This window comes from Apus apus, chromosome 3 (assembly GCF_020740795.1).
Source record: "Apus apus isolate bApuApu2 chromosome 3, bApuApu2.pri.cur, whole genome shotgun sequence".
Classification (NCBI taxonomy): domain Eukaryota; kingdom Metazoa; phylum Chordata; class Aves; order Apodiformes; family Apodidae; genus Apus; species Apus apus.
In genome coordinates this window covers 103,153,945-103,168,715 of record NC_067284.1, presented here as the reverse complement: position 1 = coordinate 103,168,715, position 14,771 = coordinate 103,153,945, and the positions used below count along the sequence as shown (strand labels likewise).

Here is a 14,771-nt window from a genome sequence, read left to right as displayed (position 1 = left end):
TGCTGGACTGGTATGCCTTGAGCACCTGTAAATGTCATCTGCACCAACAACTGAGGCCAGGAAGGACAGAAGTCCTGTGTGCCTGCTCTGCTCTGGGGTGCCTTTTCCCTGCTGCATGCCTGGCTGAGGTCTGGAGACATAGACAACCTGTGCCTCTGGTCAGTTAAAGAACTTGTGACAGTAGGCATGTGTTTGCTCTGATCCTCCAGGACAGCATTGCTAAACATTTTCCAGGGTGCCATAGGTTTTTTAAAAACTTGTGTTTCCCTGACCACTCTAAAAGCCAAGTTAGCTGGCAAAACAAGGTGGTTTGTCTCCCTGGAGCTATGGCCATGCTCCCAGCAGCTGAAGTTACAGCTCAGCAGCACTCAGACCCCACCACTGTACTTCTGCTCCTCAGGTACACCCCTCCTTACCTGACCAGGGAGCAGCACAGCCCCTGGTGGGATCTGGCCTCATCCTCCTTCCTGGCCCTGCTGCCAAATTCTTTTGCTCTCTGCAGCCTGGTTTGTTTGTGCAGAGAAAGCCATCCTCAATGCGACAGTCTGCAACTGCAACTTGCCCAGCATGCAGCACCAGCACTCCCTCGAGTGCAAGATGACCTTAGAGGACCTGCAGCTCTTGCACAGCATGCAAGAACAGGTCTCCTTCTAAAGGCCATACACACAAGTTCAAGGAGTGCTGTTATACATGCAAACACACATACAGACCTGCAGCTCTGCATGAACAAGGATGTGTTTGAGCCAGGATGCTTTTATTGAAAAGACCCTGCCACAGGGAGTTGCTTATCCTGTCCCCTCCTTGCCCAGTTCTGCAGCAGGAGCTGAGCAGCATCTGGAAGGAAGAGTCCTGAAAGTGCTTGACTAGGAGGTTTATTCCTGGAAGACGCTGGATCCTGTGATGCTTGAGTCCAGGACTGCAGAGCCAGCACCCCAGCTCAGTGACAGGCCACAGAGCAGAGCACAGAGGGAGAGCAGCAGCCAGGGCCACCAGCTGCCAGCTCTGCAGCAGCCAGCCTCCTGGCATCACCCTGTTCCCTCCCACGGCTGGCAAGGAGGCATGCCTGGGCCTGGCCTGCCTTGGACACAAAGCAGTGTAGACACCCAGGGACAGACTTCTGCCTGCAGGCTCTGGGGAGCAAGCAAGCACTGATCTGACACCACCTATTCACCAGCCCCAGGATGGTTGATGGTTCCTGTTGTCCTCACATGAGCAAGCAGAGTGGGCAGCTAACAGTCAGCCAGAGGTCCACCAGCTCAGGGTATTCAGGGTCAGCCCTTTCCCACAGCTCCGTCTCACATCAGCCAATCTGCTGCATGGGATCAGCTCCAGGTGCAGGAGCATCAGCTGTGACCGTAACTTGGAAGACAGAAAGGGCCAGGAGCAGGCTGTGATGCTGTTGAAGCTAGGGCTGTCCTCAGAACGGTGACAAGCTCTGCAGCACACATCCTGCCCAGCCTGCTGAGACCTTGCTGGGCCTCATTGCATCATCTGCTCCAGGCAGCACAAGGCACCACCACATCGCTCACAGGGTGCTCAGCAGCTCCCCCAAAACAGTGTGAATGTGTCCAGATGGATTCCTGCTAGGGGAAAGTTGAAGCCACAGCCGTGCCCTGGCATTACTCCCACAGCTCTGGGGGGCTCACCTCATCCCACAGAACCAATCCTGTCAGCAGTTCCTGCCCTGGCCACATGCTCTGCAAGGCAGCCAGGCACTGTGGCAGCACCAGCTCCTTGTGCTCCTTTGTGTCTTTGTCCCTAGCAGCAGGGAAAGGCCCTGAAGCGGCTGCATGGCCATGGTGGGGTGCAGTGGAGCCCCATTCTCCAGCAGGGACCCACTCTCCAGCTGTGCTCGCTGGGTCCAGCCCCATGGACAAACCCCCTGCCACCCAGCCACAACTTCCCTGCTGTCCCTGGGGTGAACGCCTGCACTGCCCCATCCCCTCGGCCTCGGGGCCAAAAGGGGAGCAGCTGCTGCCCCCCCGAGCCCAGACACGGCGGGCAGGGCAAGGCAGGCGGGCAGTGCTGCACCACTGCACCCCGTGGTGCCTCCCCCAGGCCCGCGCCCAGCCCCTCTGCCCCCGGGGCTCGACCCCGGGCGGGCGGTGTGGCCCCTGCCCTGGCTCAGCTCCACGCTCCGCGGCGGCAGGGGAGCGGGGCCGAGCATGTGGTGCGGGCAGGGCCCCGCGCTGCATGCAGGGCTGGGAGCCGGCGCCATGCACGTCCCTGGACAGGCGCCCTCGGGAAAGCGTAAGTTCTGATACGCGGATCTTCACATGCAGAGTTCCAGGCAGGGCGCCTGGTGCTGCCTCCTCTTCCAAGGCCTGCTTTGGCTCTGGCAGGATGCCCAGGACCCCAGATGTAGAGCTGGTGCTGCACTTACACCTCGATTATATTGACCGAGGGAGACTTCTTCTATGAGAGAAAAATCCACTTTAAGGCCCTGCTTTGCTAAGGCCCCGGGATGCAGACCGCAGGGCACAGCCCCCGCCTCCCGCAGCAGGCACTAGCACTAGCAGCCTCCCCTGTACAAGGGCTGCTGGCTGCAGCTGAGCCCCCTGCCCCGAGCTGGGTGTGGGCAGCACAGAGTTGGCTTTAGCAGACCAAGAGAGCTAACCCTGGCGCCTCAGCCTTTTGCACTGATGTGCTCTCCTGGCAGAACAGTTCAGGCAGCTCAGCTGCATCGCCTGGTGCCTGCCTCCAGGTGAGTCCCCTCAGCCACACACTTGCCCCTTCAAGGTGGCTTTCTGCCCACTGCTGTGTCCCAGTACTCCTGGATGAACCAGCCTCCCTGCCCCACACTCTTCAGCCTCTGGGGCCTGCAGATGTCTGGTGACTTCTATCTTGGTCCCTAGTGGTAGCCACACTACACCTGATGTCCTTGGACAGGAGGTCAGAGCAGAAAAGTTAAGTGATGAGGGTAGGAGGATGTCTACCATGGTGCAGAGAATCCACAAAGCATGGGATGACAGGCATGGAGTGACAGATGAGGACTGCTGAGAGGCAGGTATGTCTCACTGCCATGCCCCTCACAACAGCTCTGGCATGTACCAGGGGAACTAAAGGCTGCAGTTGGAAAAGTGGATTTTCTCAAAAACTGTTGCAAGAACAAGCAGGCACCTTCCTTTAAAGTAAAAGGAATGTGTTCACTGAAGGGCACAGCAGATATGCGAGTTCAAAGGAAGGGGTGGAAAGGGGTCCTGGTTTCTGCACAGGTTTTGTAGCTCACCCCTTGTACGCTGAAGCTGGGTGCAGGAGATAAGTGTCCCCATGACCACGCTTTCTAATGGCTCAGATCAAAAGCTGCACCTTTGTCAACTACAGCAGCTTGGCCCTGGAGCAAAGAGGAGAAGCAAATGCAGAGCTTTTTTTTTTCCCTATACCTTGTTCCCAGCTTCGTAATTAAGGACTACAAGAAAAACCTTGCAGTGTTGTCACCTGCAAGGATGCCAAGAATATGGAGAATTCAAAAAAACAAACTGAGACGCATCAGCCTTGTTCAGGTGAATTTTGCAAAAGCAGTAATAGGCTTCTGCACGTGCCTTTGCAATCCTATATGAGCAGGGTCAGTTTGGAGCAAGGATCCAAGAAGAGGGATCTTTTTGGCAAGGCATAATCACGAAGCTGGAAAATCTGGAGGGGGAGAATTGGGGTCTTGAAGACCAAATAGGAAGTTTCTGCTCCTGACATCAGCTGGAAACCAAGATGTGGAGGCAGAGGAGCACTAAGCCAACACAGTGAGTAGCATCCCCACCATCAATAGAGGCAGCAGATGAGACACAAGGGAAAATCTAATGCCAGGTCCTGTTAGAGTATGTACAGTAGGGTTATAAATCATTGTCCCTGTCAAGTAACAAAGGGAAAAGTCTCAGGTGTTGTGGGAACAGCCAGATGAAAATTCTGCTCCCTCACATCCATAGCCAAGCACAGTACCTCCATTTGGGTGGGGAAGAGGCTCTGGAGTCTTTCCCATTAAAACAACTTGCGTGGTGATGGCCTGGAGCAGGCCACAGTGAAGGCAGAAAGTGAGCAGCAACAGGCTAGTGCGGGAGCCATAAGAACAGCTGCCCAGCATGTCTGGCTCCTGCCTGAACTGGCAGGAGTCAGCCCTGTCTATGGGATGCAGCCTTGGAGGGGCATGGTGACAGGGCTATTACAGCAAGAGGACAGGTACCACCCTGCAACATGGGAGCCATCCCAGGTGACAGGATCCTGCTATCTCTTCTATTACTTCTCCTGCAATCACCCATGGGGCACACACAGTGCCCGAGGAAACCAGGGCTCACTGCACCCTAAAAACCCTCAGTTTTTAGGGTGAGAACATGAGCTGGGCTGTTTCTATTTCTGGAGAGAGCCAGAACTTGTCCAGGCAGTAAGACAGAGCAGATGCCACGTGCCATCCCTCCTGCAGCCCTCCCCACTCACCTTGCTCCGCAGCAGCCCTCCGCTCGGCCGCTCTGGCGTGCTGTGCTCTGAGGATGGCTTCGTCTTTTCCTTGTTGTTGTTGGAGTCATTGTCCTTGATGATGTCATACTGTCTGCAGAAGAGGGCTATCACCGCTGCCAAAAGACAGGGGATGAAGGACTCTCCCACCCTGGCTGCTCCTTCTCTCCCCTCCCTGCAGCATCCCAGCTGGAGAGCAGTAAGGCCCTGGGCACCCCGGATGCTGGTCACATACATGTCCAACCTGCGTTAGCCTGAACCACCCCAGGCACCTCTGCATGTCTGGACAGGCCAGACTTGCTGGACAGATGAGGCATGGACATGGCTAAAGCCACCAGGGCACATGTGAGGTGTGAGGTGCCTATGGCTCAGGACTCTGAGGCCAAAGGCAGATACTGAGGCATGCGGACAGGGACAGCCCTGGAGGTCAGTGAGCAGTGAGTGGGTCGCCGGATAATGCCAGCAAGGCACTAAAGCCACTGGTCCAGTGCTTGTGAGCCTCACAAAAGCCAGCCCTTGGCTTTGTCCTGCCTTGCAAACTGACTGTCAGGTCAGTCACACTGTCATGGTTTCACTGCACTCATCCCACACAGAACACACCCCACACCTGGGGACCCTGGATGCAGGACTCTGGAGCAATGCTTTGAACTGCAACCACTACAGATGTTGGACCCATTCAAACTATGAAGTGTTACCACAGCCGCCCGCAGACTGGACCAGATTTCTCCCTGTTGGCCCTCTTGATACACCGACCTGCCTGAGGTGTAAGATACCAGCAGCCATCTGGTATTTTCTTCCAGTGCACTAGGAAAGTGTTCAAGGCCAGGACAAGGAGAGATTCCTGCAAGATGCCCCTAGAAAATCCATATTTACTGGAAGTAGGGGACAAATTACATCCCATTCCCAGCAGCTGCCTGTGACCACGCAGGAGCTGACTGTCATCTCCTAGGGTTCCTTGCTCCCAGGGCAACCTACTGTTTGCTAAAGCACTGGCATTAACCAGGAGCAAATTGCACATCTTGCAGTTCTAGCAGACTGAGGCACAGCCACTACCAGCCAGTGCAGCAATGTTCTCCCATGTCAGACAAGCCAGCTAAGGGTCAAGTGACATGATAGTTCATGTCAGTTGGGATGCTCCAACTATGTAATTCTGTATTGCTGAGGTCCAACAGCACCTCCTGCTCTTCCAGCACAGCAGTCAGGCCAGCCAGCCCAATTGCTCCAGGCCACCACTGCTGAGCAGTGGCTGTGGTTGCTCCTCTTTACCCCACTGGCTTGAGCCTCTACAGAGACTCAAAAGACTTACAGGGAAGGATGCCAGACCCACAACAATACGCCTCTGTGCTCTCCTGAGCCCCATCTTCTTTGTGGGCCCTGTATTGCCTCTGTCCCAGCCTGCCAGAACGTTGCTTGTGACACTTACCTGCCCACATGAGCAGCACAGCAACGATGATGATAATCTCGCCTGTTTGCAGCTGCCTGTCTTTGTCCAGCCCTTCCATGGTGATGTCACCTGCAGAGAAGAGAACCCATGGAGGGCTGGCAGCAGATACTTCCCACCAGAACCTACTGCAGGACCAGAAACACTTGAGGATCTGAAAAGGAGCTCTACAGGAGAGAAGCCCACCTCCCCCAATCGAAGATGGGTGTGGAATGATGTCTACACATGTATCCTGTGGCTTTCCTGTGTCAGATAAATCATCCTGGCCACCAAATGCAGCCAGGGATTCTAACAGCTTGTTTAGGTGCAAGTAGGGACTGCACAATGCAGGGGAGTAATCTCTAAGGTTACTCCCTACATAGTAGGGTCCAGGGCAGGTTAGGAAAACCCTGAGTTGAACACAGAAGTAAGCCATCTGCTTGCCCTGTTATACAGTTCTCAAATCCCTCTCTTAGGGCTAGTGCTGGAGACAGTCTCCTGTGCCCAGAGGACCCCCTCTGGGCATCATCCCTCTGGGATTCATGACCAGCATGTAGGCTAGCTTGCAGGCTGGGAGATCTGAGAGCCCCTTCAGTATTTGCTTCCTATGGACAGCAGCTGAAGAAGCCACAAGTTGTCCTGGCCACAGCCTGTTCAGCTGAATAGGGTGCCAAGACATGGGATAGGAGGACTGTAAACCAGGGCTTGGGGATGTTATCATGGCCACAGTGGACACAACAGCAGCCTATACAACCCTGCTACTCATTATGACCCTGTGTGTCCCAGGCAGACTTGCTGATCAGGACAGCACCTTCCTCGCTGGCTGCTGGATCCCTGCTCATGTGCTGTGGAGACCTTCAGGTGTGGACCCATCAGCAGAACCCCCTGGGGTGAGCTGGAAGGAGCAGCCTCACCTTGGTTGGAGCTGTTGGAAGGGAGGCGGTCGGTCTCCTTCAAGGTGCGGAAGTGGACGCGCTTGCTGGCCTGGCTCTCCCCGTAGAGCCCGATGCTCTGCACCTGGATGATGTAGTCTGCATCCTCCGCCAGGTCCCACAGCACGCAGGCGCGGTTGGTGGTGTTCACCTCCCGGATGAAGCGCTGCATCTGCCCATCTTGCCGCTGCCAGAGGGAAGAGCTGTCATCCCCAGGAGGCTCCACCAGGCACAGGCCCCCGGCTGCAGGGCTGTGCTGGGCACACTGCCCTCACTCCTCCCTTCCCGGGCAACCAGCCACCCCTGGGGTGGGCCAGGCTGGCCAGCTCTTTGCTATGCAGCATCCCTGTGTGGATGCTGCCAGCATCCCCTGGCCGGAGAGCCAGGAGCCTCCCTGGAGAAGCCACCATCATCTGGGGAGGTGGAGCAAGGGAAGCAAAGAAGGTTTAAGTCATGGCTGAAGCACCATCTTTATCCAGAGAAATTGCAGGGAAGCCACTGGAGGGACAGCTACCCCCAGCGCAGCCCACAGTCTACTACCTCCCACCAGGAGGAATGGCTCAGACAGAGCACCATGGCAAGGGCTGCTCAACAGCATAGGTGTCCTTAGGCAGATGCCAGAGGAGCTCCAAACTGTAGTGAAAAGGCTGCCACAGGAGCATGCTGGTAATCAGGGAGAGGGGCCCCAACCCCTGGGGACAGAGCCTGGATACCTGCTGTAAGATGGCATAGCCGATGACCACATCTCCTTCTGGGACGTCCCAGGAAACAGTGGCAGAGTTTGCCTTCAGCTGTGTCACAGTCACGTTGACAGGGGATGGTGGCCTGTCTGGGTAAGCCAGGCATAGACCGAGGCAAGGCACAGGAAAGAAGCAAAAGAAGATGTCTCAGAACAGGTACTCACTCCTGCACACCACCACAGGGAGCCTCTCCAACATCTACCCATGGCAGCACACTGGCCAGGGCTACAGGGAGCAGCTTCTCTGATGAATCTGTCCCCAGGAGAGGAGTGGGACATCAGGTGCACAGGGCTGAGCCCCCCTGGCAGCACCACATGGTGGGCTAGCAGGCACAGAACTGCTCCCTGTGTGTGTAGCTACCCCCCTCTGTGGTACCCACTGGCTTTGGTGGCCTTTGCTTGCTGGCCAGGACTCCTCCCTGCTCAGCTGTTGGTGAGAAACACGCTAACTGCACACCTTGCCCTTGGCAGTGTCCTGCGGTGGGAAGGAGAACGAGCTTGCAGGCACCAGACCAGATATGCTCTATAGGGCTTGCTTGCAGTGGCAGACAGAGCCCAGTGCTCATGATACACGTTCCACATAAAAGGGATTAGCAGTGCTGCCCATGTGCCCATGATGCCAGACCCAGCTAAACACACAAAGGGCCCCCAGTAGGGTCCTTCCACCTTGCAGACACCAAAATGGGAAACGCATGAAGACCTGTCCTGAGCAAAAAGGAATTACAGAGTTTAAGAGACTGTCACATGGCAATTTAACCAGATCCTGCAGCTCAACATCACAAGAAAAGTCTCTGCAGCCTGTCTCAGAGCACTGCAGGGACCCTGCTGTCACAGAGGAGAATGACATTCACATCAGCTTCTCACAAGGGCAGCTGCTTGCAGATCTGAAGTACCTTCACTGCTGCTCAAATTTTCATCTGTTGGAAAGTTTACTTCATTCAGCTCCAGCACTATCAGAAACAGGGCTGCTTGGCATGACCTGCTCCTTCTGCTCAGCCTGGGCACACAGTAGATTCTTGGCAGGGAACTCTGGTGCTTCTACAGGGTCCAGAAAGTCCAAACAAATCCTATACTAATGCAATTCTTCAACCAAGATTGTGATGGTAAAATCAGGCTCCTCTAAGCTCTGGTGCTGCCCCGTGGATGCGCACATCACGAATGCTGGCACATCACCCAGAACTGCGTAGGAAGCAGCCCAGACACAGTATTTATATATCAACTGTGACAGAAAAATGGGGCAGCTTGTGGAATAAACACACTATGCAACTCAATCTGGCCATCTTCTCTGCCTGGCACTGCTCCCTGCTCTAGAGTGGGGAGGAAAACCCACTGCGGGAGGCAGAGCTGACTCTCCCAGCAGTGCAATCCCATCAGCTGCCAGGCTGGCAGCAGCACTCAGCCGTTGCTATTCTTCAGAAAGGACCCATGGGTCTGCACCATCACCAGTTTGAGATTTCACAGCACTTAGAGCATGGCAGGATTCTACACAGGTACACATCCTGCATACAAAGCCAAATTTTGTCTGGAAGCTAGACCCAGGAGCTCATGAAGAAAGACACTGAGGCTGCTGTTCGTATGTCCTCTCTCTCTGTAAACAAGACAATGTCCTTCTACAAGCTGCTGGTGTAGCACAAGTTCAATGCTATGATTTACACAGACAGAGAAAGAGCCCCGGAGGGTACCTGAGAACATGAAAAGAAGACAACTGTAAACACTACCAACAACCACAGTTAGAGTAGCAAGCAAAGGTCATTTCTGCAGGTCAGCTATTTAAATGCATTAATTTACATTTGTATATACCCAGCTCCATGACAGATTAATCAGAAAAAGGCTGTGATTCCCACTCTGAGAAATGCAGGTTTGTGGTTTGCCATGAAGGACTGAGACAGACAGGAAGGTCACTCCCAGAGTCCAGAAAACACGTTCTCAGAGAGACGCTGGGGCTGAGTGCATGCCCAACAGAAACCTGCCACATCACCAGGAGATGGAGTCATTGCAAACAACATGAACAAGGACATCACAGGATTCTGTGCCCTTGTTTCCAGAACAGGAGGCTGGAAAACTGGGAAGGATTAAAAGATGAACTTGAATATCCTTTATCCCATGGAGAGTGCATTCACTTAAGAGTTTTGCCAGTGAGCTCTGGTTCATCATTCTAACCTCTGAGAGGGAGACTCTGAGCCAAGTTACCTGCACACCCGGGTTTCCCAAAAGGCAACAGCAAAATTGGCTGAATAGAGCTGCAGTCCCCAGACCCAGTCTCTGATGGGCACATGTATTCTGTGCACACATGGGCTGAGCTCCCCACAGACTGGACTGGTTTTCTGCTTCAGCCACGGCCAGTGTGCAAGCTAGTTGCACGACTAACAGCTGAGCTGTAGACAGCACTCTGTCAGCCAGCAAATAATCCCCTTGCTGTGTCTCAGGCAAAAGCATTTCAAAGTGTGCATGTGGGGGGAGGCTGCAGCATTTCTGCCAGCCTTTAGGCATAAGAACAGTTGCCCAAGGCTACCTACCACTATGCTAGCAAATGCAATGAGGTCAGAAAGAGCTCAGGAATCCAGTGGTGGAGACTGGTCTCAGGAATTACTTTGGTTTGAACCAGCCACTGTGTGCTCAAATCACTCTCGGGCATGGCTCAGGAGTTAACCTGAGCCATGAACCATTCCTAGCAGGTAGCACTGACATGCTTCCCTCTTTGGAACTCATGAGCTTAGTGCTCTGGATGTGATCAGACCCTGCCAGCTGGCTGCAGGACAAGAACAGGATGTGGTGCTTCACAGGATACATCTACAGTAATAAATTGGGAGCTTTTTACATCTAACAGAATGAGAAGAGGTCTGAACGTGCCCTAAGTTCCCAACTTCTAAGTGTATGTGGAGAAATTAAAGGCAGAGTTTTACATCTCTGTGATGTTCAAGTTGTGGACGGAGCTTGTAGCAGGCTCCCTGCTCTGCACAAGAATTTTTCAGGTATCTGCAGGGAGTCCAGCCTGGCCCAGCTAAGGTTTTTGGGCTGGGAATGCTGAGATGTGGCCCTCGGGCTCAGTCACTGTATGATTTGAGAAGAAGAGCATTGCACAGATCCACAACATGTGCTGCTGGGTCCACACGGTTGACAGTAGTGCTTGAGCTGCACTTAGCCAGAGCTTATACAGGCCCTGGGACATGCACACACTGGCAGCAGGAGAGCATCCCAGGAGGAATACCACCCTAGTATCACACTAGCAGAGACAGTACACTCAAAGCCAGCATGATCTGCTGTAACACCCAGAGCCAATGCCCAAACATCCCAGACAGAGAGAGAGGAGGACAAGAGTACACAGGGCACGGAATGCACAGCTAGTCAATGCTTCAGACCTCAGGCATTGCAAGCATTCTTTGTGAGGGATCCAGGCAAGCAGACCTGAACCTATGTGGCAGTGAGACTTGAAGGTGTCCAGGCTGCAGTTCTTAATGGGAAAAATGAGTGTCCCGTGGTCAGTTTGCAGTTCAGCAAACTGCAGAAAAGACATTTCTGAGCACATGGGATTTGCATGCCTAGCAGGAAGAGACAGGACAGGAAGTTTGAGAAGTCAAAACTAGGGGAGTTCACCCTAGAAACACAGGGCAATGTTTAATCCCAAGGATATGCAAGACAAGACCTCAGTCACTATGACAAGACTTCTAAAGGACAGCTCACACCAGAGCGAGCTTGGAGCATGATCCCCACATTAAACCTAACGTTCTCCAGCCAGTTCTGCAGCTGAGGTCAGAGTGGTTTCATGCCAGAGCTGTTGCTGTAAAGATCTGAGAGTGCAAGGGCTCCAAAAAATGTACTCTCTGAAGCCAACTATTAAAAACACTCCTGAGCCAAGATGCTCAAATACCCTGTTGGGCTCTTTGGGAAAAGAATGAGATTGTAAAGGCCTGCCCAATGCATTAATGGCTAATGATTCTGCATAATTTATAAGTTATCCAGCTTCACTTTTGATTAATGCCATATTAAGAAATGGGCACCACCACAAAAAGAGCAATCACTTAAGGCCTGGTGCACCCTTTTGTCCTGTCAGTACAGCAGTGGGTTTCCTCCTGGCCTGCTGAAGAGGGAAGTGTTGGTCCTGCATGTGGCCAGGCAGCAGCAAGGGCTGTTCCTGGGGCAGCTCAGCATGGGGCAGGATCTGCTGCACGACCTGGCTTGGTAGGTTAGAGAGAGGGGCAGACAGGTGTCCCTCACGAGTGATGTTGGCAGATGTGGCTCTGCACAGGGATGGGGCACAGCCCCATTGGCATCCTCCCCACTCTGCTGTGACTCTGGAGAGGGGACCTCACCTGCCCCTCAGACTGTGCCCTTGGGACTGCTGCTCAAGGGCACTCAGATGTTTGCCAAACTTACCCTGCAGAAGGAAGGTAAGTGCCCCCTTTTTAACAACCCTGACTGCATTTCTTCCTGAATCCATCAGGCCCCGGAATACACCTTTTGCAAGGATGCTGCAAACATGGCAGAACATATCAGGACGTGCCTGCTACCTGCGATTCCGTTTCACACGCCAGTAACCCGACAAGGGGCAAACAGGCAGCAGAAGGCTGCTACCCACACAGGGGCATTCAGACAAGTCAGGGGAAGAAAGGACAGAGGTACCTGGGTGCTGACAGCCCTCGGTGTCTCTGCAAACACCAGCCCCGAGGTCACAGGGCAGGAAGGCAGCAGCAGCCGGTCCGGCAGCGACCAGCTCCCAGCCCAGCCAGCAGCACCGGAGCATCCCTGCCCACGGGCGGGAACTCTCTCAGGACCCGCTGCTCGCCGGGGAGGGCACGAACGGGCCGCGGGGAGGCCCTTCCCCCGCGGGCACCAGGAGGGCCCGCTCCTCCCCACGGCCTGGCCCGGAGCCGAAGGCTTCTGGAGCCAAAGCCGCAGGCGGCGAGCCCAGGTGCCGCCAGGAGAGCCCGGAGCCCCCAGCGGAACGCAGCCCGGCCACACGATCGCAGCCCGTCCCACAGGGAGGGGACGCGGCACGGCCGAAGGCAGGGCTGGCTCGGGGGTCACGGCGTCCCAGGCCCGGGGGCTTCCCGGGGGGGGCGGAGGGGGCAGGGTCAGGCCCCGCGGGGCCTCGGCCGGGGATGGGGAAAGGCCGGCGGGTCGGTCCGGTGAGGAGCCCCAGCCCACAGCAAGGACCGGCGCACGGGGTCCCGGGCCGGGGAGCCCCCCGGGACAGCGGCCGGCACCGCACCCCCCCGGGGAGCGTCGGCCCCGCGCCCCCGCCCGACCCCGCAGCCGGCGGCAGCGCGGGCCCCTCCTCGTCTCCACCCGGCCCGGGGCTCCCGCACTTACTGGCTCGCACGAGGCAGAGGTCGCAGCTGAAGAGCACCAGGACGGGGTTGAGGAAGGCCGAGAAGCGGGCCATGGCGGCGGGCCAGCCAGCGCAGGGGCGCCCCGGACTGCGGCCCCGGCCCGGGCGGCAGCCCCGGCCCCGGCCCGGCTCCCTGCGCCGCGGGACGGAGCGGCTCGGAGCCCCGGCCGCAGCGCGGGGGGGCGGGACGGCCGCCTGGCCCGCCCCGCCCCGCCCCGCCCCCCGAGCGGCACCGCAGCGGCTCCGGCACCGCCCCCAGCCCTGCCCCCGGGCCGGGCCCCCAAGATCACCCGCACCGCCCCCGGGCCGTGCCCCCGACACCGCCGGTGCCGCCCCCGGGAGCTGCCGATGCTGCGCTCACCCCAGCCCGTGCCTCGGTAGCCGCCGGTGCTCCCCGCACGCTGTACCCCCAGTCCGGTGCCCCCTCACAGGCTGTACCCCCAGTAACCAGCGGGGTCTGCGCCCAACGCGGGACCGCCAGGGCTGCAGGCTTCCCTGGCAGTCCGCGGCGGGGCCGTGGTTACGCCTGGTGGCCGGGGACACCCTTGGCTCACCGTGTCATGGCTGCTGGGGTTCTGAGCGACGCAGACCCTCGGGCTAGTGCCCCCACTGCGGTCCCACCAGCTCCTCTTCAGCTGGGGATGCTCTGGCCCTTCCGGGGTGCTGCTCGAGGGGAGCATGAGGCCACAGGCACGGTCGTGTCCCAGCCCCAGCAGAGGCAGCACTGTGTGAGTGAAGTGGAAGGGAATGGAGGAAAATAACCCAACTCATCATCTGTCACCTTACAGGCAGTGAGCTTCGGCCTGGGGGCGAGGGAGACTGGGGGGAGTCCAGCCAAGTGGGAATCTATGAGCTCCTTTGGTTCCAAGGTGGGAGCTGCTAAGGTGGCTCAGCTTAGCTATCACTTTGGGGAGGTGTGGGGACTCCTAAGGCTTCTCACTGTCCAGCTGATGTCCTTTGCTGCAGCCTGTGTTGTCCTGGCTGTGCAGCACAGCTAGAGCTCAAAAGCAGCTGAACAAGCCCTGGATGGGGTGAGCCTGCAGCAATAGTACATTGATGTGTGCGTTTGTATGTGTGGGCACAGGCATACAGAATTCAATGCACTAAGGCCCTGAAAATTCTTTCCTGGTCACTTCAGGAGGTCTTTCTTAGTTATAGGATAACTGGTCTGTGCTTTGGGGAGAGCTGTGTAAGACCAGGGTGGTGGTGCTGCCATGGGAAGTGTTTAATGTGCTACGTTAAGTGTGCAAGGCCCAAGTTCCAGCCAAATGGAAATTGGAGTCTGGCAGAACCCAGGTTAACTTTGCAGTAGTATGGCAGGTTGGGCAGTCTTTTGGCCCCATCTAGGTTGTTCAATGCTGTTTTTCAGGTGCTCTTGGTGGATCAGGAGATTATGTCCTTTCTGTGCTGAGCATCATCATTGCTGCAGTCAACAGTGGCTGGGACGGAGGTGAGTGTAATCTTGCTTTTCCGGCAGAGTTCTGCTGGAAGGGTCCTTCTCCCTCTGTTTACATGCTGGGGAGGGAACTTGAAGGAAAGCCAAGGGCAGAGCTGGCAACTGCAAGAATGTGACTGCAAGAGGTTTTAGAGGAACAGATTGCTAGTTGTCACTTTCTGCAAGACCATTTCTCACTTGGTCATTGTAGTTGTGGCCTGATTCACACCTGGTTATTGCAGAGCTGGCTGTTAACCTGATGGTTGGTGTTAATATTGACTGTTCCTCAGCCTGTCTTTGCCACCAGCCAAGGATTCAGGCTCTTTGTCACTGCCTGCTCTGTAGCACAGGTTCCTGTTCAGGCAGCCCAGTGACCAGCAGGCACTGATGTGAAACAGCTTCTGGTCATACCGCAGCTCTGACCTGAATAACCAAGTCAGGTCTTTCCTCCCATACACTGAATCATTGGCTTA

At 55.9% G+C, this 14,771-nt stretch overlaps 1 protein-coding gene across 2 annotated transcripts; it reads right to left on the bottom strand.

Annotated features, from left to right (window-relative positions):
* Nucleotides 1–733: 733 nt before the first annotated feature.
* FNDC4 (fibronectin type III domain containing 4) lies at nucleotides 734–13,075 on the bottom strand. Of its 2 annotated transcripts, none has more exons than XM_051614649.1 (6): nucleotides 12,845–13,075; nucleotides 7,509–7,624; nucleotides 6,778–6,982; nucleotides 5,867–5,956; nucleotides 4,426–4,559; nucleotides 734–2,415 (listed from the first exon to the last, which is right to left on the bottom strand). In XM_051614649.1, exons 1-6 carry the CDS (start codon nucleotides 12,915–12,917, stop codon nucleotides 2,380–2,382), a joined length of 654 nt encoding a protein of 217 aa, XP_051470609.1. In that variant the 5' UTR covers nucleotides 12,918–13,075; the 3' UTR covers nucleotides 734–2,379. The 2 variants fall into 2 exon arrangements, with proteins under 2 accessions (XP_051470609.1, XP_051470610.1); XM_051614650.1 differs by having other exon boundaries at nucleotides 734–2,412.
* Between the last annotated feature and the right edge of the window lie 1,696 nt (nucleotides 13,076–14,771).

Bases quoted from the DNA above. Each gene is read 5' to 3' on its own strand.
- FNDC4 (XM_051614649.1), bottom strand. From the start codon at position 12,917: ATGGCCCGCTTCTCGGCCTTCCTCAACCCCGTCCTGGTGCTCTTCAGC. The intron at 5,957-6,777 runs GTGAGGCTGCTC...TCTTCTCTGCAG, and splicing joins TTCCAACAGCTCCAACCAAG to GTGACATCACCATGGAAGGG. The intron at 2,416-4,425 runs GTGAGTGGGGAG...TTTCTCTCATAG, and splicing joins GAGGGCTGCTGCGGAGCAAG to AAGAAGTCTCCCTCGGTCAA.